Source organism: Macrosteles quadrilineatus, unplaced genomic scaffold (genome assembly GCF_028750875.1).
Source record: "Macrosteles quadrilineatus isolate MER2022 unplaced genomic scaffold, UCM_ALF_1.0 Scaffold_3__2_contigs__length_128488019, whole genome shotgun sequence".
Taxonomy (NCBI): Eukaryota; Metazoa; Arthropoda; class Insecta; order Hemiptera; family Cicadellidae; genus Macrosteles; species Macrosteles quadrilineatus.
In genome coordinates, this window is record NW_026542596.1 from 4,640,221 (window position 1) to 4,663,151 (window position 22,931).

At 31.2% G+C, this 22,931-nt stretch overlaps 1 protein-coding gene across 1 annotated transcript in view; it reads right to left on the reverse strand.

The window, feature by feature from the left end:
- LOC128989941 (carbonic anhydrase-related protein 10-like) overlaps positions 1 to 22,931 on the reverse strand; it is a 104,281-nt gene that overhangs the window by 19,091 nt on the left and 62,259 nt on the right. Inside the window, exon 3 of the mRNA XM_054412106.1 lies at positions 9,684 to 9,734. Coding sequence (XP_054268081.1) covers positions 9,684 to 9,734 — 51 coding nt within the window. The remainder of the gene's footprint in view (positions 1 to 9,683; positions 9,735 to 22,931) is intronic.

The window sequence follows — 22,931 nt, forward strand, 5'->3', positions numbered from 1 at the left end:
TTAAAAACATGAGAAACTCAAACAATAAATAAGAAGAAAATCATGTATCCAAAGTATACAAAACTATTCGTCTAACATGTAATCAACTATTAAACACAAAACATTATCAACGCAACATTTAATCAAACTTCTTAATACAGTACTTTATAGAATTTATATCATAGGACAGTATCTAGATTTTCAACGAGAAGGCAAAGCTCACTTACTTACTACCGTTGACTAAATAACATGAGACACGAGCCTACATCTTCAATGGTCTATGGCAAAACTTGCGTTAATCTGATTGTACGGATCAAATAAGATAAATATTAAAAGATAGTAAAAAGTTCATTCTATTTACTAGAGCTTTATATTCTTAAATTGGTTTTAGAAAAGAGGGTACAGTGTAGGGATTGTCGGACTTAAGTTTCTAGGTGCTCCAACAACAGAACCAGTCACGTTCTGTACGATACCTTGCTGGTTTACGGTCGAACAGGAAACTTTGTAAATTAGAAATAAGTTCTAGCAAAAGTAGTGTGTAGTGCAAAACAAATACTTGTCATTGTTGTTGATACATTTACCATTGAGATCAATTAAGCCACTCTATGGATTTTTCACGATACAATTTAGAGATAAGAATTAATTAAAAAACATTTATGGTAATCATATTTGCACAGAAGCCGTTGGTCACTAATATATTAGTGATGTTATAAAAATGTTTTATTCAGTTCAGTTTGTGATCGTAAGGGATGTAACGCTTTGTTATCTGGAGACCAACTTATTTATTATTAAGTTACAGTTTGTAGGTGGACATTTTTAGGACAAAAAAGGCTGCATGCTGTTTGAGATGATGTAAAAGTCAAGGACTAAAATAGAAAACCTTTCAAAACAAGAATAAAATGACAATACAGCTACGTTGTTGGTGTTTATTTAAAGGTCCACACCAAGTAACAGGGTCACACGTTTTGTCTGACGGGTCATTTGAGTTTATGGTCATACGTTTCGGACTGAATATATGAATGTTAATTCAGCGAGGGGACAATAATTTGCAAATACAATTCATGTTTAAAGCATCCTTATTAATAACGCATAATGTTTTAGAAAAATGTTATCAATTAAACCTAAAAAAAATCATTCGTGCCGAATGCATTTACTATGCCCTTAGAGCATTTAGGGTACTGTAGAGTTTAGGTTATTAGTTTTGTCTTGGGTATTATAACGACCACACCTTTATTGGTAAAATAAAACCCTTATAATTGTGGTCGGTATAATTCGAAAGTACCGCATTAAGTTATCAAATATTCCATATGTGCAAGTATGTATTTCATCTGTTGTCTAATGTTTGATATGATGTGATCTCATTGCTAAATAATGCTGTTTAACACCTAGTTTAGGCTGTGGTATATAAATCTAATACATTTCTTATAAGCCTACACAACCTTTGAATCCAGGTCTTCCTTAAACCTTGTAACATCAACCTATGTAACATCGAAGTAACGATTTAGCATTATCTCCAAATCTTGATATAACATCTGGAGTAAAACATTTTGAAGTACCAACAAGTTATTGATAGCATTTTGACCGACCCGTTAGATGAGTTTTGATACCTGATCAACGTCTAGGGTGCCAACCGTACTGACATATAGCTAAGTAGAGGAGTAGCTATAGTTTTCAACTAATGAAAAGGTAGCCGAATTAATTCTTAGTAGAGTCAATGTTATAGGGTGTTTTATATGGAGTGGTGTATGGAGTTTGTGTACAAACCAACAGTTTTAAATAATAATGTTTACCCTTATATTAAACTAGTTGCTCTGCTCGTACTTCGCTACAAAGGTTGGATAGTACCAAGACCGAGGTTTGGACCGTTCCCTTTATGTTAAAACTTAAAACGTTCCACTGGCGAGAAAAATAAATTCCAAATAAAAGACCTTGGTTATTTAAAGCCGTTAAAAGGAATGTTAAAATAAAAATTCGGCCCAGTCCAAATGTCTTAAATCTACATTACTTAAAGTTTCAACACTTTTTAAGAGTTACTTTTATAGTCTCCTAAATAGCCTAATCCAGGCAAAGTTTTCACAGGTTACCCGACTCACTTAAGAGATGAGATGTTTAATAATTCAGCCTCTCTACTGATCCAATTGGACTCGTGAAGCTTAAGACTTCTCCTTTTACACTGTATAAAGTGTTACACACTTGCGATTATATTATATTTAATTACATATTTAACTGGACGTACGCTACTTTACAGTTTTCATTAACGATGGATTAATTTGATTGATTTTGACAGATATTATTCAATGGATATAGTATATTTAGTAATATATTTATAAGCGTTGTGTAAACGAAGATGAAGTATCAGCTTCATAAACATTCAAAGTGATTATAGTTTCGACGTATATATTGTTTTACATTGAGACTGTACAATAGATTTTAGTAATAGATTTTACATAAATTTTTTCTCAATTGGAAAATAGAACTATCTTCTAGCAAGCAAGCATGTTTCAGAGGCTTTTTAAAATCAAACTTAAAACGTCAAACTTAAGACGATTAATTTATTCGTTTTATTCTCCATAAATTAATTTCTTACCTGTTTATTTTTTTAGACCATATTAGTTGTTTTAAATTTAAAAAGTTATAGTCTTTAAAAGAATAATCTGGTTACTTATGAAATGTAAATAAATCCAATACAGGTTAAAAAGCAAAATAAGAGTTGGCACTGAAGAGAAATATGTATTTCCATTCTTTTTCAATGTAAACTCTTGGTGTGAATTCATAATTAATATCCCTGTACATAAAAGACCTGACACCACCGGTGGTTCTGCTTCGTGATCATATGTAGAGCTCGCATATATGAATACAGAATGCACTGATTGCTGTGAGGTCACTTACATGTTTGCAATGAATATGTAACCTGTAGTAATAAGCGGATTTCTAAATTCAACCAACAGTTAATATAATAATGGTTACCCTTATATTAAACTAGTTGCTCTGCCCGTGCTTCGCTACGGGGTGAGAATACAGGAGAGTATAATTCGGTAAACAAAACTACTATAAGAAACAGTTACAACACATTTACTAAAGATCATAGAAACAAAGCTCAATCATATTTATAGTAAAACATAAAGTAGAATGTAAAATGGTACTACATACCAGCATTTTAGGGTGATTCAAGATACAACCAAACAAGGGGTGTTGTTAGTTTTCTTCTTTCCAATTGAAATTTTTGAGTTTTACCCAAAATCCCCCATTTTGGTTCACCAAGTGGCGGTTATGCACAAAAAGTACTTCATAACATGCCATAAAGGTGTGCCGAGTTTAGGTTTTCTAGTATGGGCCGTTAAAAAAAAACAGGTGGTCTCCACACTTTTTACTAACTCTGTATACTTCCAAAAATGTTCTTACAATGGTTGAATTTGTTTACTTTTAAACCACTTGAGTAACAATATAATTACTTTTTCAAAACATAAAAAATCTGTTGCAACACAGATCATTGTAATAAATAAATAACATCACAAAACGACGGGAGTTGTTAATTCAAAAGTCAACACTAAGCAACACGGTTACACGTTTGCCTGGCAGGTCATTTCACTTTATAGTCATATGTTTCTGGCTGCATATATGAATGTTAATTCAGCGAGGGGACACTTGTGCATCATTTGTAATTGTAATGTATGCGTTGTAATGAAATATCTTCTACTCGATTCCTGGTAAATATTTAGTATGTTTTGATACTGAACCATTTTGGTACAACATTTCTAATCTTATTTTAAACTACTGTTACCTTGGATTTAAACAGATAAACAAATGGATTGAATGCAAAATAGAAAATGAAACTAATTGTTATTAATAACATGCAATTTAAAAAAGCTTACCACCCTACGTGACCAAAAACAGTTTTTGAAATTCTTGCTTAATAAAGGTTTACTATTATTTGGATTTCTATACATTACTATTAGTAAATCTAAATTACTTGGTCTTAATGCTGGGTTTTGTAAAAGTAGAACTTGAAGACGACTCAATAAGTGTAAGTAAAAGCCAAAAGACATCTAAATAAAGAAGTAGAGGTCTCAAGATACCAACTACTCTCTATCATGTCCAATGTTGGAGTCGTTCTATCTGTAGTAGACTCTTATATAAAGTACTGCATTACTTTAGTTATCTTGAGAAGTTTTTACCTAACATAATAGATCCTATACTTTCAAGTGTACCAAGTTCTATGCATTTACAACAGAACATTTGTTTGTAGAGTAAAATATCCCAAAATCGAACATAACCGGAGAACCAAGTGAAAAATGGGAGCCGTTCAAATACTCAAGGTTGTAAATAAAATAAATCTTTGAACAACGTCAATATTGACGGAGTTTTTTAGATTAAATTTGGGGCATTGTGTTTTAATAACAAGATTTTCTACTGACTACTAGCAGGCCACCCTCATTAGGAAGTAGTGTATTACTAATTAACGTTTTCTTATGACCAGTAATTTTGTTCCATGTTTTGTAACAACATCTTTATAAGCTTTTTATATATTTATTAGCCAACGGATTTACGCAAATTTAACAGCTTGATTACAAGTTGTTGTGAATTGCTCATCCATATTACCTATTTAATACGCAAGCGGGATTTTTGTGACATACTCCTCCAAAACTACTGAACCGATTGACATGTTTTTGGTGTCATTGGAAAGAGCGTAACGTGAAGCTGTGCAGGAAACTTTCTTATTTGGGAAATAATTTGAGAGTGAGGCCCTTGGCCCTTTAAAGTTTCGTATTTCTCCATAAGATTAACATGGGAAACAAACATAGTTATGAAACTCTAGTTGATGTCAGAAATATAAAGTGAGAAGAAGAACACATGTTAATTAACAGTCATTGTGTAAATTATCTAGAAGATAAACATGGACAACTTAATGCGGCTGTATGTGGGAAAATCTTTTGGAAAACACTAAAAACGAGATCAGCTTTAAAAAAAATATAAGATACAGTATTTACAAAAAAAGTTGATTACATTAACCTTTTATGAACATCGTGAGTATTTCCATTAGTTAAATAATCATTGAGTAATTTGAGTTGACTCTTTTAAACTCATTGGAAATTATGACTGTCATTTGTTTTCAAGCTGAAATACTTTGCAATTGCTCGATTTCGAGCAACATGTACACTAGCTGTGAATAAATAGCCTATAGATGATAATAATGAGAGGAATATCAAAAGTAACTATAATAAGAATATAGTACATGCGAATACTTGGACAATGAAAGGACTAAGAGTAACGCGATATAAAAAGTAAATAGTTGAATCAATAATGAAAAACAATAATGATGATAAATATTTTTATGAAAACAATGAATTTAATAACAGTAACAATTATAAATATTTGAAGTGAATAAGCATGGAGACAAGTAAATACAAAAAGAGAAAACTGTACATGTAATGGACGTTTATATTTAACCACCCCAGGTATTTTTTCTCTTCTGTATACTGTAAAAATGGTCAAAACTGTCTGGAGCTAAAGTACAATATGTCAATTGAACGGCAATTTTTAGAGGAAAACTAACGGGGTAGGCTATGCAGTTAACAATATTATGACCACATATATAAGTTCGGTAAGTTTGGATAAACTTCACAAGTCCGATGGAATCAGTAGAGACCTTGAATTATTAAACATCTAATCACTTAAGTGAGTCGATCTCGGGCCTAGACTACTTGGGATGCTATGAAAAAACTCTGAAAAAGCTACGTAATCTTAATAATACAATCAAAGATAGTGTATGATATAACGTACGATCGTTTAAAATGTGCAATTGAATTCAACTATAAATGTTAACGTATTTTCAGATATTTTTTACTGAAGACGAGTCCAAGGCAGAACAGAGCGACTCCAACATTGGACGTGATAGAGAAAAGTTGGTGTCTTGAGACCTCTTCTTCTGTTTAGATATCTTTTGCCTTTTACTTACACTCATTGGGACACCCTGGAGTGTTATTTTTCTAGTTTCCTTTAGTTAGCGAACACTTCTCATACAAAGTAGATGGTGGTAAAACAGCTGATAAAATAATATCAGTATCCTACATGAAATAAGATTTCTGAAAAGTTTTGATTTGTTTGAAACACAATAAATTCACGAAAATAACTTATGAATGTTAGTCTATGTAATTCAGCTTAATTTGACTTTTAAATTATATAACCGATCATTTAGGTCTTGTAATGATACAGTTACGAAACAAATTAAATGTCAATAGCGATTTAGTATGATACATATTTCATAAAAACTCATCAATTACATTTACAACTATTTGATTCAAGAGAAGATCCTTCTCAAAATTAACATGTATTTCATAATTACACGAAGATAAGTATTGGATTTACTTTATAAATCTTAGTAAAACGCTCAGGGTACAAAAAAAGAGCACCTTTAATACACATATCAATGTTTTAAATTGGCTCTTGATTAAAATAATTTGAAACCATAGGTTTTAAAGCTTTCTAAGGTGATTGAAGCGGTAGAAGTGTGGAATTATTTATTTAACTGCTCTCGCCCCAAAGGAACTGGAAACTTCTTAATGAATTAGATCTTTTATGTAAGTGATATCGCGTCATCAGTTTTAAATCTGTAACATTTTTACAAGTCTTATATAAATGAAGACCGATAAAAATAACAAACGTATTTTAAAGCTCATGGTAAACGTAAGTGATTTTAAAACTATAACCCTAATAAATATCTTCCTTTTATAAATAATGACTTCTTATAAATTTAATTAAAATAATACGCAAAATCTTTTTTAAATCCTACAATTTTTCTTCATCTAGTGGTTGTGTAACAGCAATTTAGTAATAAAAAATGTAAAATATTTGTAAACTAGTTTGATATTTTTTTAACTAAAGGAGTTTTGATATCATATTTTATATATTGATTTTAATATATATTATTTTATTATTACTTCACAACCAAGTAAACTTAGGGCTTTCAAATAAACTCGTTTAGTATTATCAAGACAATAATTAAAATAATCAAAATATATATATTTTTTGATAGAATAGGTACAATTTTTGCTCATATGTTTAGAAACATGTTTAGAAATTACTCACTAAACACTATATACACAAATATATATATACCTAAATTAATTTTCTGACCATACTTTCTATTAATTTTAAACATGAATTTGTTCAGCTCCTTCACAGATCATCCCATCCTTCTTTAAAACCAATGCCCGAAGTTATTTTGTAGTTCCTCTTTACACAACACACAAACATGTGTTTTAGACCTTATTTGTAATTTACAAAGTTTCCTGTTCGACCGTAAACCAGCAAAGTACCGTACTGTACGTGACCCGTTCTGATACTTGTTTGTGGACCTCAGACAAACTTGAGCACTCTGCTGTATTGTTCCGACAGTCTACTTTCAGATTCAAATAATAAGGTGTTGCAAATCAAACCACACGATGAGGGTTTAACTCACAAATTTTCCATTTTTTCTTACATCTAAATTTGATTTAGTAAGGACTGGGTATAATGGTTGCAATCGTTTCTTAAACTCATTTCCTTGCTTTGCAGATAAAGGTAGACTGTTGGAGAGGTATTACTAAAATATGCTGGTCCCACGAGTAATTATACTCTTATTCCAAAAAAGGATTGTTTATTCAAACCAGCAGAAGTATATAAACAAATTTTATTATGTTTATTTAAGGATTTTGTACTAACTGATTCTAGGCCAAAGTGACATTTAACTACATAGAACACAACATATACAAACAAAGACACATTACATACTCATAACTTTGTTTCTTCAATTAGATTAGGACAAAAACCACACAATATAATACATACAACTTTGTTTGCTAGCACTATTACAACACTCTAAAACACACACCAATCCGACAAGGCCACAATTCACAAATAATTATTTTTTGGGGTAGAATAGGAGAAAGAAAGCGTTTTTACAATTGTATTTATTATGCTTATGAAAAAAAAATGTGCATTTTCAGTGCGAGGTTATGTTCAACCATTGACTAAGTCCATTATATACAAGCCACAATCACGACAAGAGCAACTCTTTTTTTCTATCAGGCTAAAAGACACTGTCACTCACTCCACTACCACTACCACACAACATAAACTCAAATCCAATGACAACGAAAGATTACAGTCATCAATATAGGAAGAATTCCGTTGGTTATAGGAGTTTCGTTCCTACTTCTTTATATGTTATTGTTATTGTTTAATGTTACACTTCTTTTTAATGCTTTTAGAATTAAGTCTTGCTGCCAAAGTACTCTTGTTGTAAACAAGTGCCTACCAAAAACCGCCTTAGAACTAGTATTAAGACTTTAAAAAATACTGTAAACTTTGTCTGTCATTTTTTTCTATTAGTCCTCGCTGATAAGTTTTGTAAACTTGGCTAGGCCTTGCATGTAATATCTTGAATAAATATATTTGAATTTGAGTTTGAATTTGAACTCAAAGATTTTATTAAATTTAAAACCCACGTGCAACAACGTATATTTCCAACAACCTCAGTTGTTGGTGATCCTCAGAACTCCCGCTAAACCACAAACATTGCTCTTTGGTTAGTTACCACCCAGCCATCACTCCTTGCCTTCTCCACTCCCTGTGGGTTTTGTGTACGTTATAAATGGCTTAAAGAGAAAATAATTCATATTTGAAACAATAACAATTATACTTACCATTATCTTCGTAACATTTTATTCCGGTCCTATATTTGTAATAAATATATGCAGTATGTAATACCAGCGTATCCAAATGTAGTCGTATATATTTCTTTTTGATTTCACAGTTTAATAATAGTTTTTTAAACAGGATACATATATTCATAAGAATAATATTTGCTACAGTAAAGAAAATATACTTTTATACCAAATGTATACAACCATGAACAAGACGGGTAACGTAAACAAAAATTGTGTATCGTCAAAATAATTTGACGATAAATAATTGATTATTAATTAATACAATTAAAATAATTAATTGTCGATTAATGTTAAATTACAATATGATTTATACCAAAATATACATGCATTAGGAATTTTTTATAGCATGTCACCGTCGGTAACACTAAAAATTTATTTCTTTATTTGAATTTATGAATCTAATAATTGACTATAAAAGATAAAAAAGTTCTTTACATGATCTAAGTTTTAGTCATATCAAAAATCATATTAAAAATCAAAATTTCAAAAAAATGGAAAAAAACACTTGGAGATACCATGGATTAGAACCTACATACCAAATTTCATCGAAATCGGACCACAGGTGTAGTCTCTAGCTCTGTACACATCCAGACACGCACACACACACGCACACAGACATCACTTCGAAAACCACTTTTTTTGGTCCAGGGGGACCCAAAACGATTATATCCACTCAAAACTCAATCTCGAAAATTTTGACGAAAACAATACTTTCTCCATATACAAAGAGGAGGGGAGAAAGGTATAGAGAGGTATAGGAGAGGTATAGGGGGAGAAAGTAAAAACCAGCATACATATCTTGTGTAGGGAATCCATTATCACTCCAAGCAAAGAGTATCTTTGATTGATATACTGCTGCGCTTTTGTTTAACATTTTAATTTATTCATTTTTTCTGGGCCAATACTTAGTTTTTAGGCAGTGTTTATAATCAGGAAAATACATATTTATTAAAGTTGCATATATTATATAATGATTTTATTTACTTTTTTTCTTACCTGAAATCCCATCATACGTCCACCACTCCTCCCAACTGACTCCAGAAGTTACTGAAATCAAACACTATGTTAATACTTTTTAATGTTATCAATACAGTAAGTAGTATCTAGTTTATCATATGTTTATATAACTACCTAGGAAGACTATATACAGGGTGTATATGAATTCCCGCACGGGCTTAATATTTCATAAACGACAACAGTTAAATCTATAAGATTTGGTAAATCAACACAACACCTAAAAATCTACTTTTTTACGGAACTATCGATTTTCTGTTATATCATGGGGACGTCCCGCAAATAGCCAGAAGGAAGTCTTAAATAGGAGCATAGGTTGATTTGTACATTGAATTAAAGGTCTCTAATAGCAGGAAACAATGCCGCAAATTTGAACTCAAACGGACAACCTAGTAAAAAATGACAGCCATTAAAAGATTTCTTGTTTCTACCATTTTGAATCTTTAAACGGGTACAATTTTTTACTCAGATGTTCTTTTAGGCTCAAATTCGTGGCATTGTAATCTACCAATAAAGACCTTTAAATTGAAGTGCATATCGACCTATGCTTACGTTTAAGATTTTCTTTCGATTCCTAGCGGCTGCCCCTATAATCCGGAAATAGGAGGTCCCGTATAAGCATAGCAAATTCAATGAATTTTTGAACCGCTTTGACTCGGTAGTCCGTTTGAGTTCAAATTTGTGTATTCTGTTTTAAGGCCACAATAATTCCACAATTAATTAAGGCCACAATTTAATTCTGTTATAAGGTTTTAATTCAATGTAAAAATCAACCTATGCTCTCTTTTTAAGATTTCATTCTGACTAGAAGTATGTACACATTTATACACCTGATCAGTGAGTGAGTTACACATCGGGATTTATAGTTTTATAGCCAGATATTTATGAAATTAAAATGAAATTCAATTCAATACATATCGATTCGAATATTGGACGGACAATACATTCGTCAAGCTACATTTGTCCTTTGTCGGAGAGACTTTGGGCATAAACATTGCAGCAAGCGGCACGCCAAGCCTGTAAACTCGCCCTGCGGTGTATAAATATTGTAAGGGGGACAATTTACCCCACTCCACATACCCCCCCCCCCCACCCACACAACCCCTGACATGTGACCGCGCTTCGTTTGTAAATACCATTCTGATAAAACTGATTGGGTTTCATTCCACCTCTAAAATGATACCGGGTTTTCCATTTCATTGAAACAATTTTACCCGTGTTTTTAGTTGATTAAAACTGTTGTATTGTTTATAAACTATTTTTCCTGTTCAATGGTTTTAGTTTCAATGTTTATATTTGATCGCATTGTATCAGGTGATAATTTTAATTGTGTAACCATAAACTTGTGTATCGATAAAGTAGGCCTAAACACCACGTCTATCTCTAATATTATGTAGATAATGAGTGCTATTTGGGGCATGAAAGTGGAAGATTGTTGTGTAGTACGTCTAAAATAATCATAAACATTCCTTCAAAAGTTAGAATATGAAATTAATAATAAAGAATTAATTTTTTACTCTACATTTAAGTAAAAATTGCGTACAATTAATAAGAAAACTTACTCGGTTATGGTTACGCGTTTGAACCTTTGGCGGGAAAAATATGTTTTCCCAACAATGAGGTACGTTTTGGGTTCCGTGTTACGTCGGACTTTATTTATTTATAGAACGATCGTGTGTATTATTCTATCTGACGAATCCTGGATATCACCAAACAATACTTTTTCCCTACGACGCTAGACACGAGCCCGCGATTGTTTTTCACATTACTTCAGAATATTCCTAGGGGTTGCGACATTATCACTCAGATAAAATCCATTGGTAACCTGGTGGGATTTGAACCCGGGACCTCAGGGACCGAAGTACCGCACTCTAACAACTACACCAGCTCGCTCCCCCACCAAACAATATTAAAGTTGAGTACACAAAGTATCATCAATATATCTTTGTGGTAAATTAGTCAATTTACTAGATTAATCTTTGAGAAATTAGTCAATATAAAATTTGGCAAATGACCCTATTTGATATAGAACGATACAAAATTAATTTTACTATGATAACAATTTTTGGTGTGTGTTGTAGTAGTAAACTACAGCAAGCATTATTTAGGCCATGATGGATTTAAATATTAAAACTTATTCGACTATGGAGTAGATACTATTAAAGTTTTCTGTATCGTTTCGAATTAGTGGCTAATGCTGACTGATTTAAAATTCAAATTACAGCCTATTCTTATTCTATAGGGAATATTATCCAATTGTAAAAAATTTCTGGTAAAATGTAATTTAAAAGGGACCTTGCTCTACGAAAAAAATAAGGTTCACTATTCATCTTTTAAATTTGTTTACTTGAATAATAATGTCTACTTTTAAAGTGTATGTCTTATTTAACTCAAAGTTTACCTTGATATGAATTTGTAATGTACTTTATTTTCTCACAAAAATTTACATTATCGTAAAAAGTAATGAGAACGATAACTAAGCCGTTGTGGGAAGACCCATCATGCATATACATACTTAACTCAAACCCGGTTAGGAACTCAGCCTATGTGGAGTGATCACTTGAAGCCGCAGTGTTCCACAATAGAACGCATTGTTCATTGTTCTGCATTTAGTATTGTTTAGTGACTATCAAAGCAGGGATTTCGTGTTTAGCAGCAAATCATTATGTTCAACACCCTACCAGTTTCCATGGGTATTTGTATTGGATTAATTGGGACTTTACTCAAGTATATTACTAAAATTAAAGGTTACAGTATGCAATTTATTAGTTTTTAAGGAAAAAAAAATTATGTAAATTATTATAGTAGAGATTTTGTTACACTCAAAGATTACAATTGTATACTATAATAGTTCACCAACAAGGGAAGAAAAAATCAATTTAATATATATTTTTAAAGTTTTGGAAGAAAATACTTTTTGTCTGTCTCTTCATTTTCAAAATTACGGAATATTGAACATTCATTAGCCTATTTTAATTTATTTGCTAAATCAGCGGCTGCCCTTTTATAAGTGTGTAACAAAATCAACTAGGTTAATTTAATTTAATTTTAATTTTTAAGAAGTTAAAGATATTTCCGCCTTTAACCCATGGGTTACAACAATACAAATATTTGTCCACCAATTTTGGATTTTGAAAAAAAAACACAAAGATTTTATTTATTGAATATTATAGTATAACCAGTAGTAAAAAAGTAAAAAATGCTGTTATGTGAAACTTGTCAATGCTAAGAATCTAACTGAAACGGCTACTTAAAAAAAAAAAACGGGCATAGGTAAAACGTATTTTTAGGTTTGACACCTAAAAACTGTTAGGGTTGGGAAGAATAACGTTAAAAAATGCTTATTGGATTCTTATACTGATTGATTGATGCTCATAGTGATTGAATATAACAGTTAACACAGCAAACGTTCTTAACCAAGCATCGGCGACAGCTGAGCTGGCGTGTTGCTCGTAATCTCTTAATGGAGATTGTAAGCAAATCATTGTAATAGGTAGAATAGAGTGTGTGTACTGACTAAAGTGGTATTGCATGTGGGAACACTAGATCGTATTTGTATCTTCTTGGTAACTCTGCTGGCGCAATGATTTGTTTGAAGTGAACACCAAAACATTACCATGTCTGGGTATTGTTCCCTACATTACTGTATTCATATAAAAAAAGCATAGTTGAACAAATTGCTAATAGTAATTTGTAATATTGATATAATATCACAAAAGTAAAATCAACTCCCATTTTTAAACAAAAGTATGTATAATGATAGTTTTGTTGGGTATAATGAACTATTAACATTTTTGACCCTTCGCCACATGAGAACGAATTGTCCATAAATATTTTGCAACCTTGTTAATAGCATTCCAGTAAACTCGATCCTGTGGTGTGCCAAATGTATTATGGCCTTATTCAACGATGGTTCTTTTACATTGCAGAACCAATTATTTAGTTTTGAGAGAACATAAAATCCTGAACTGTCAAAGAAATCAAAATACATTCTGTATAATAACCTTTCATTCTAATCGATGGCTGGTTATCAATTATAATTTATAATTGATACTATAAATTAGATAGTTTGTGTAAAATTGTTAAGAAAAAAATATGGATGTGTAATTCTTATATTATTAAGTTTTCTTAGATATTAATTTAGCCTGCGAAGTTTAAATAATGTTACTGGTTCCTTTGTTTTGGACTTTATGACATGTAGAATATATTACTAAAGGGATACCATTATAATAAATAAAAAATGTACAAACACATCATAGAGCCTACGTACACTATAGGATTTCAATAAAAAAAATTATAATATTAATAAATTTATTTAACCATTCTAAGTACCTGGCCTGGTCATTCTACTTACTAAAAACACACAATTATTATTTAGAAAGTTAAGATGTGTGTTAAAACTATCAAACTTTAATCAAGAAATTCAAATACAAATCAAATGTTTTATCTCAAGTTTGTTATTGTTCAGTTCATTTGCTGTGCATTTGTAGTAATTTTTATGGAAATTCCTTATTTCTTTGGAGCAATTAAGTAAATAAACTGAAAATAAAAATGTTAAAGGTTGAAATTAACCCTTTAGTAGATTAGGGTTGGTTCAAAGTTTCCACTAGGCTCTTTTCTTACGTATGAATGTGTATAATGTTGGCACTAGTTCCGGAAGTGATTCGGATTCCTTCAAACACAATGTCTTATATAGCTGTTTTCTTAAAAACTCTGATAAAATGCTTGATGGTATTGCGTCGAACCTTTAACCTTCAATATTTCCCTATCCATACCTTTATTAATATAAATAATAAAATACCCAATTTGAAACCTATTATACTGTGTATAACTGCACTCTTAGGTACTAATGTATGACGATTAATATAGTTTATACCTCTTTAAATCTCAAATCTTTGTTTGTAAACAACAATGCATTAAAAAGCGTAAAAAACAGAAATAAAATTAAAATACACTACCTATAATTACCATCCAGTAATGGAAGGCACTGAATGCGGTGTATAAACTGTATGGTGTTCATAAAAACCAGATACAGTTGTAAATCATGAAATCAATTGCGGTGGAGCCAATCATGTCAAACAAACAATCTGATACAGACTAACAATCAATGATCTCACAGAGGTAATTGTAATTGCTGTGGAGTCATCACCTTAGATTTCATTTGATATAAAACCAAATTCAAGTATAAGAAAAACAAGCAATCCATAACCCTAACCTTATTTTGTAACTTTTGATTTGACAAAACTGTTCATAAATATTATTGAATGAACAAACTATTTCAGAGCTCTTCTATAAGGTGGCAGGTAAACTGTTCTTTTATTTATTTATTTACTGAAAAAATATAATATTTATACTTAAGAAAATGTTAATTGTTATACAAACATTGTGTACCTTACACTTAATTCTTGGCCATTTATTATGTTCCAGCCTTAATGTTTTTGTAAGGAATAGTAAAGATAAATTGGCCATCGTATTACACTAAATATTTAACGTGTAATTGTTTATATTTTGTAATACAAACATCGCCTATTCCCGATGTGCGAAGTAAGCATTTCGTAAGGTCCTAACTATGTAACATTCTTTCAATGTTGTGACTCTGTTCCTGCACACAAGCATTGCTTTGCAGGGACCTAGTTTGATATTATTATATGTAGTGTACATTATATTTATAAAACTGTTATATATTTCCTAAATAAAATTACACCACATTTATGGTGTTTTGTTGGTCGCACGAAGCTGCTGTATATGTATAGAAACAAGCCCGTTAAACCTTGTACTTAAATAAGGTTAAAGGTATCACCCTAATGAACAGTTGAAATTCATATTTGATAAATACTCTTATATAGAGTGTAGTCTTATATAGGGTGTAGTAGTGTGTGTCAGGTAATATATTGGTAGTTCTACCAATATATTACCTCTTAGGCTTACGTCTAAAGAAGCTTAGTCATGTTATACGTTAGCTGAATAAGAATCTGTTCGCACTTTTGTATAATGTAAAAACAACCAACTACAGTTATTAGTAGTAGAGTGACCTGGTATAGCAGCGGGCTGTGTTTATCATGGACACTATACAAACAGTGCAAGTTACTACCTTACAACGACGCCTTTGTACACAATGGGGAATTGATACACTTAATTGATTGCGTAGCAGGCCGTGCATCAAGTTTGACGAGCTGTTCAGTGGATATATTGAAACAATACCTAATCAAAAACATTCATGCTTTACTAATTATTCTGGCAAAAGGTGTGGAAAATTAAAATAACTTTTTATCATACCAGTTGCCGGAGTTTGTTTATTGTGTATGGTTGAGACAATCATTCTTACATCTTTTATTTTTAATGAAGGAACGAGTATAAATAGAGTGTTTTTTTTTTTTTTTTATATTGTATAATAAACCTTTTCAAAAAGAATTTCATAATACTCATATTAATATATGTTTATCTTCATGAAGCTATCGTCTAAAACTAAAAATATTTTTTTGACAGTGAAAAAATTCTAAAATAATTTATAGTAATCATAAAATCCGCCCAAATGCTTTATGAGCGGAAAATCTAATGCTTGAGTACAAAACAGCTTCAAAGTTTTTCGACCTTTTTCGACCCAAATTAATATGTACATGAATATTGCCACACTATTTCCTGTCCCTATCATTTCATGGTTAGGCTAGATAAGTGATTCTTACAGCTTGATAAGCTTGTCATAAAAAAAACTATCGAATTCCATTAAGCTGATATGTACCACTAAATATTTACTAACTGAAAGTTAATTGCACCTTAATTTGCACACCTTACACATAAAGTAAGTTTTCTCTCTGAATACAATGTACTTAAAATCCAGAAATAATTGTACATTTTTATATTATGATATTGGTATTTTAAAGGTAGCTTTGATAGGATATTTGTACAACATAATACAATACACTACCAACAATCGTGTCTTCCGACGGTTTCCTTTCTCATCCATCAGTTAAATTACCCCGTAAACCATAACAGCTGGGTGTGGTTTCTTATTGCCCTTGTCGAGCTGCTGGGGAAATAATATATTCATTTGTTCGTTTGAAATAAAATATATAATACTACCAGTAACTTAGTATATGCACAAAAAAACCTAAATGAAATTTGAGGGTGAGTTTTCAATAACTAACTAAGCTAATTTAAATTTTACACTAGTACAGAAAAACAGTTTATTTTAAAATTCTAACTAACATACTTACTTACTCCCATGACCATTTATACCCAAGGTGGGATGTTGCCTCACCAACAACTGCTCTACATCTTTCTCTTTCATCTGCCTCTTCCAATGCTGCCCCCATTATTTCTAAATCACTGTCGTACATTACTAAAAATTGTATTTTTCTACCTGTGTTTGTAACTGTAATTATTGTATATGATGTTACACATAATCTTTATTACAAGTATATTTTTAGTTGCCATCATAGGATTGTTTAGCTATTGAGGTAGGCCTACTATCTAATTTCAGTCGGTTATGGGATTGAACTCATCAAATACTACTTTATCATTCAAAATCTTGTTTAGGCTCTTGTTTGAAAGTATAAATTTTCCTTAGTATATAGATAACCATGAGAGTATTTATGATTTTTTGAGAGTTATGTCATTAATTGTTTAAAAGTTGTTGGTTTCAATGCGAGTTTTGTTTGTCAGAATGAAGTCATTCTTGGTCGCAATTAAGACAAGCGTTTACACTTATTATTATTATTATTAAAACTTGAACTCTGGGAAAGTGATCGAATATGTTTAATAGGCTGCTATGTAACGTCTTGTCTATTTTATAGTATCAGTATTTTCCTACACCACGTTCCCTACAATATTATTAATGTTAAAACTTCAATCTATAAAAATAGAAATGAATAGAAAATGTTTCATTAGATATATATTTAATAATATTATGGCTGATAGTAGGTTTCAGAAATATTAATTGTATCAATATTTGATGTTTTGATACATATTTCCAAAAACATTTAAATATATCTAGATGTAAGAAGCTTCCTGGAATAAGATGCTTAAAAGCGATTTTTTCCTAAATAAGCAACACCCTAATTGTAACTGACGACCGTTGTTGTAATTATTTATAAATTAATACATTTTGTTGGTTATAAAAAACTTTTATATTGTAAGCTTATATTACAGTAACTTGCTTCAGTAAAACCATCTATGTTAATTTTGTTGAAGAGTGGCCTCTGGCCTGTAGGCTGACACAAGCCAGCAGTAAATAAATAAGTTACACAGTGTCAACCATCATTTTCACTCGGTTTACTATTTATTTGTTATGTATGGGCTGAGTTATGTATGGCATTTTATGACTGCACAGAATAAATAACATAATCCGATGAAAATGCGCGTATCAGTAAAATACGCCTTTACTAGACCAAGTGGTCCTTACTTTGAATACTGTAGACTTCCCTAATTATAAAGATCAGTTTCTTAAATCATTACAGGAGCAGGTGAGATATTGAGTTAAAAAAGTATTTGTTGTCGTTCACGTCGTTAATGTCATTAATACGAAGCGCGAAATCATCTATCAATTTTCTACAAAACATTTAATTTATTATACGTTTTATTTTTGTAACTTATAAACGCAACCCACTTAAACGTGTTCAGTTACATTGTACTGCCGATTGGCCTTTGTGTTATATAATTCAACAGTTATAGTAAAATATAAATGGACGAGCTGCAAACTATTGGTTTGTGCAATCAGCATAGTAACACTACTTTTTATTAAACCCGCTCTATTGGTTTTATTTTAATTAAACATTTGTTCATTGGTTTTATGAATATGTATATACATAAAATGATAAACAAAACTAATCCACTAACCTAGTGTAGGAAATATGCCAATAAATATTCTTTTTCATATATATAGAGCACATATGTCTTACAGTATCAATAAAAGTCGTAGATCGGAGCAAAAGTCATAAAAGGACATCATTTATGTCTCATATCTTGCTCGATGTGTATTTTATGTGTTCTTGTTTGGACCTTAAGAATAAGCACACCATTGCATACTTATCTTGGTCGTTAAAGAATAAAGATTTTGTGAATAACAATTCTATACCCAACTGTTTTTTCCCTATCCTAATTCCAATAAATGTGTTACCAATAAGCTAGTAATAGTATAATAGTACCCATGATCCAAGATGTTATACTAAAATCACTTTTAAATTCCTTTCATTTGACTCCTAATATTTGTGGAGGACTTTGCTTAAACTATAACATTTTTATTTTTTCCCCATAAAATGAATTTGCCTCTAAAATGAAATAAAATCACGCAATGATTGCTTCAGGGAATTTAAACTGACGTGTACAAATATCATATTTGTATACTATTGACTATTATCCGATTGTCTGATAGTTCAGTTGTAAAGTTTAGTAAGCATAAGAGAGAATGTTAAGAATTAGGTGTAATTAAAAATATAGTCCTATTTAAGGTAAAAAGTAACATATGTTGGTTTTAAATCATGAACACATGTATGTGTAAATATGATTCAACTAGAGTAATAAGTAAAACAGAATAGTTCATAGGTTTAGCCACTGAAATTACAAAATTATCGATTATAAAAGATTTTTTTGTTGTTTTAAGGGCAGTACTGTAAATTGTAAAAACAAAAAAATAGTTAATTTGTTTTTATAATTTCCGTTTAATTTCCTTTTTAATTAATATACCCCATCCAAAAAAATCTCAACAGACCACTTGATTTAGTTCCAAAAATTTACAAGTAATGATTTTAAATAGGAACACTAGTACATTTTATAAGATTTACTTAGAAACCTCTTAATATCATTTAGAGATTCATTTTTTTCTTTTATCATCAATTATCACTGCTAAAACTAGTTTGTAAATATATATAAATAAATAAATACTAATTTGGTGTATGTTCGTTAAAATTTAATTTCCTCTGGTCATAATAATGTTCCATTGTTCTCTTTTCATCCCAACAATAACATTTAGCGCATTGTCAAAGGTTGTTTGAGTATTAAACATTGGCGTTTAAAATGATGGCCTAGTTCATGTAACGGTTTCACTGTAACTAAACGTTTTTACAATTATTTTGAAAGTGTCCAACACGATGACTCCAGAGCAATTACAGTGGCCTCTGTTAGATCATTGATTGTTAGTCTGTATCAGATTGTTTGTTTGACATGATTGGCTCCACCGCAATTGATTACATGATTTACAACTGTATCTGGTTTTTGTGGATTTTACGTCGTATGTATACTTAATAGTGTTTCGTTTTAATCCTTTTGCTGTTAAATTGGCAGTTTTGAATTAATCTGAATGTAGGTATGATGTATTTGACTAAATGTATTCAAAAGCAAATATAGGCTAAATTTTATTATTGTAAAATATGGCACATGGGTAAACCCGAGAAATGTTTCAACAACAAAATATTATGCTATATTTAACCACAGGAATAACCACTTAATTGCTTTGCTTTTTGAATTAGTGACAACAAAATCAATATCAAAATTAATGCTATAAGTAATAAATGGCAGATTTAAAACCATTTATTAAATCTATTTAACGTGAAAACACTTAATGGGGCATTGATTCATAACATTGAGATTTGCCACTCACAGTGATTCAGAAGACACTAACACCTTTCACTGGAATTCAAAAAAGTTTAAATTTTATGATTCGTCATAAATGTTAAATTATTTTGCAATTCCAGTGAAAAGTATTAGTGCCTTCTGCTTCATTGTGAGCGGCGATTCTAACACTATGAGTCAATGCCCCATGAGGTGTTGTCACTAGGAAATGAAAAGAACAAACCTGGAGATGTGGGACGTGGCAGTCACCACAAAACATGTTATTGTTTGACTGGATACCGAAGGGTATTGCAAGGTACCATACTCACTCTAATACTTTTAACATAATGAGTGTTGAGAATACACCTTCACTGGTTAGGAATTATCAATTGTTTAAATACATTCGGTCATCGAAATTATATAATTTTTAACCCAAAGTTTTGCTTAGATACCTCACTGGTCACATTTATATACAAATCCATCTATGTATTCACATGGATGGATTTTTATTACGAATTGAAAAGAAAATTTACCCGAACCTAGATTTAAATTAGGGAACCGTGGGTACCCTATGCCATTCTTCTGAGAGCTAAAGCAAAAGATTTCAATTTCCACACAATATTTTTTAAGAATTCTTAGATATTTTATTATTTTTTTATACTAAACAATATATTTTATTTTATTTACCAGGCTAAAATGTTTATTGCAGTAAACTGTTATGATCACAATAAAAACGATTCAAAGCAAACTCAAAGGTGGATGAGTTCGAAGCAATATCGTCAAGCACCTCAGGGCTTCCATTTGGGGGAACAGCTTTTAGTGAGCGGCGTTCGAGGGAATCCGAATCACCACATTATCGACTTACAAGTGTGCTGAGATTCTATAAACGCAATGTGATGGTTCGAAAGGCACTAGCCACATTTTTACTGATTCACAAGTTACCAAATATATTTATGTATTTATTTGTATCAATTAGAGTTTTTTTTTCAAGAAGTTACGTTAATCTATTATTTTATCCTAAACGTATTGTTGTTAATAGTATATATCTACCTAGGGCCAAAAATTAGGTTTTGCCGGCTCTAGATAGTTTTTAAGTTCTCGACTTGGACTCGAACTTAAAACGATCGAGAGCTGCAAAACCATTTCGGTCCGTGGTACGAACGCTATTTTTCACCACATTATACCCTATTGCCACTTTTCACCACAATAATAATGCGCACTGATAGTCAACACAACAACAACTTTAAGGTTATATGAAGAAATAATTTGATTTATCAGCAAAAATAATAATAAATAGTTGCTAGGCAGCGGTGTCAATAATACAATTCTATTGCAATGCTATGGATACTGATTGGGTATTTACAAGACATCCCATCTATATAGATCAGCTGTCGCCATTTTTTTTACTAAAAAAGAATGTAGTTGTGTGAGCCAGTCACAGTTTGCGCTAGTGTCTAAAACTCTATTTTGTACCTTATTTTCGTTACTGACATAGTTGCTCGGTCACAACAGTTGCTATTGCTCATAATAAGTCATTCCATCAGTTTGACTTGGTAAAACCCATCATGTGATCGGCAGAAATTAGTAATTTAGATCAGCGCAATCTGTAGGTGGCTCACATCAACTAAGACAAATTTTATTAAAAACCTGGCTACAACTTTAACATGGGGATGGAATGTCTAGTATTTAAAATGTATTCATGTTTTTACAAAGTAAGCGGGCAGCTGATTTTGCGGCCCTAGAGATGCAAAATCCTGCTCGGGCCCCAAATGACGATGCCAGCTGGCATGGTCAGCAAGACATAACTTTCAGCCACCTATTAACATATGTAAATCAGCTAAAAACATCATAGTGTGGTTAAAAAATAATTACAAGTCTTTATGGATCTAGAATAAAGGATCTATTGAACGTTTAAAATCAAATCACAAATAAATTACTTTTCCAGAAATTAACATTCAATTTATGTTATTAGTGAAGCTCCATTTAGCTTTAGCATGGTTCTTTACAATGCATTTCATCCAATGTCTTCTAATGTTTATTTTTGATTCAAATGCGCCTTAAGGGTCCCCATAGGAATAACATCATTGGGATTACAAAGTAACTGATTTACAAATCCGATTTGGGAAGAGCATCTTAATTTATTAATTACCTGTCATCATTTCCTATTGTAGGCTAACATAAGAACCACATGTTTCGGTGAGCTAGTATTTTCAAACATTTAGGTCCAGGAATAAACATAAAGAACAATATCGTAAATCCAACTAGTCTATATTGCAATTCCGGAGCTACTACAATGAATTTTAATCGTATCTGTTTACTACGCAATGTTGATTGGGAAGTTATGTTTATTTCAAACGTAGCACGAACACTCGTTGTTATTGCTTATAGAAGATATTTTTATCCTATATTTCGTCTAACCTACCTAATACTACGAGAATTATCGTACTCTTACATTAACCATCCAAAATCGTGCCTTTAAAGATATAGCATCATCAAGATTCATTTTAGATTAAACAGTAGTTTATTTTAGTTTAAATGTAAAAAGTTACATCGAAACAGCAGTAAATTATTCACTGAGCTGAACATTAGTACTTCGTTTGTAGAACGCCACGCTGCCACGCATAAAGGTATTTGGAAAATACTATAGAGAAAACAATTATAATTTTCCCCAGCATGTATTTGTAA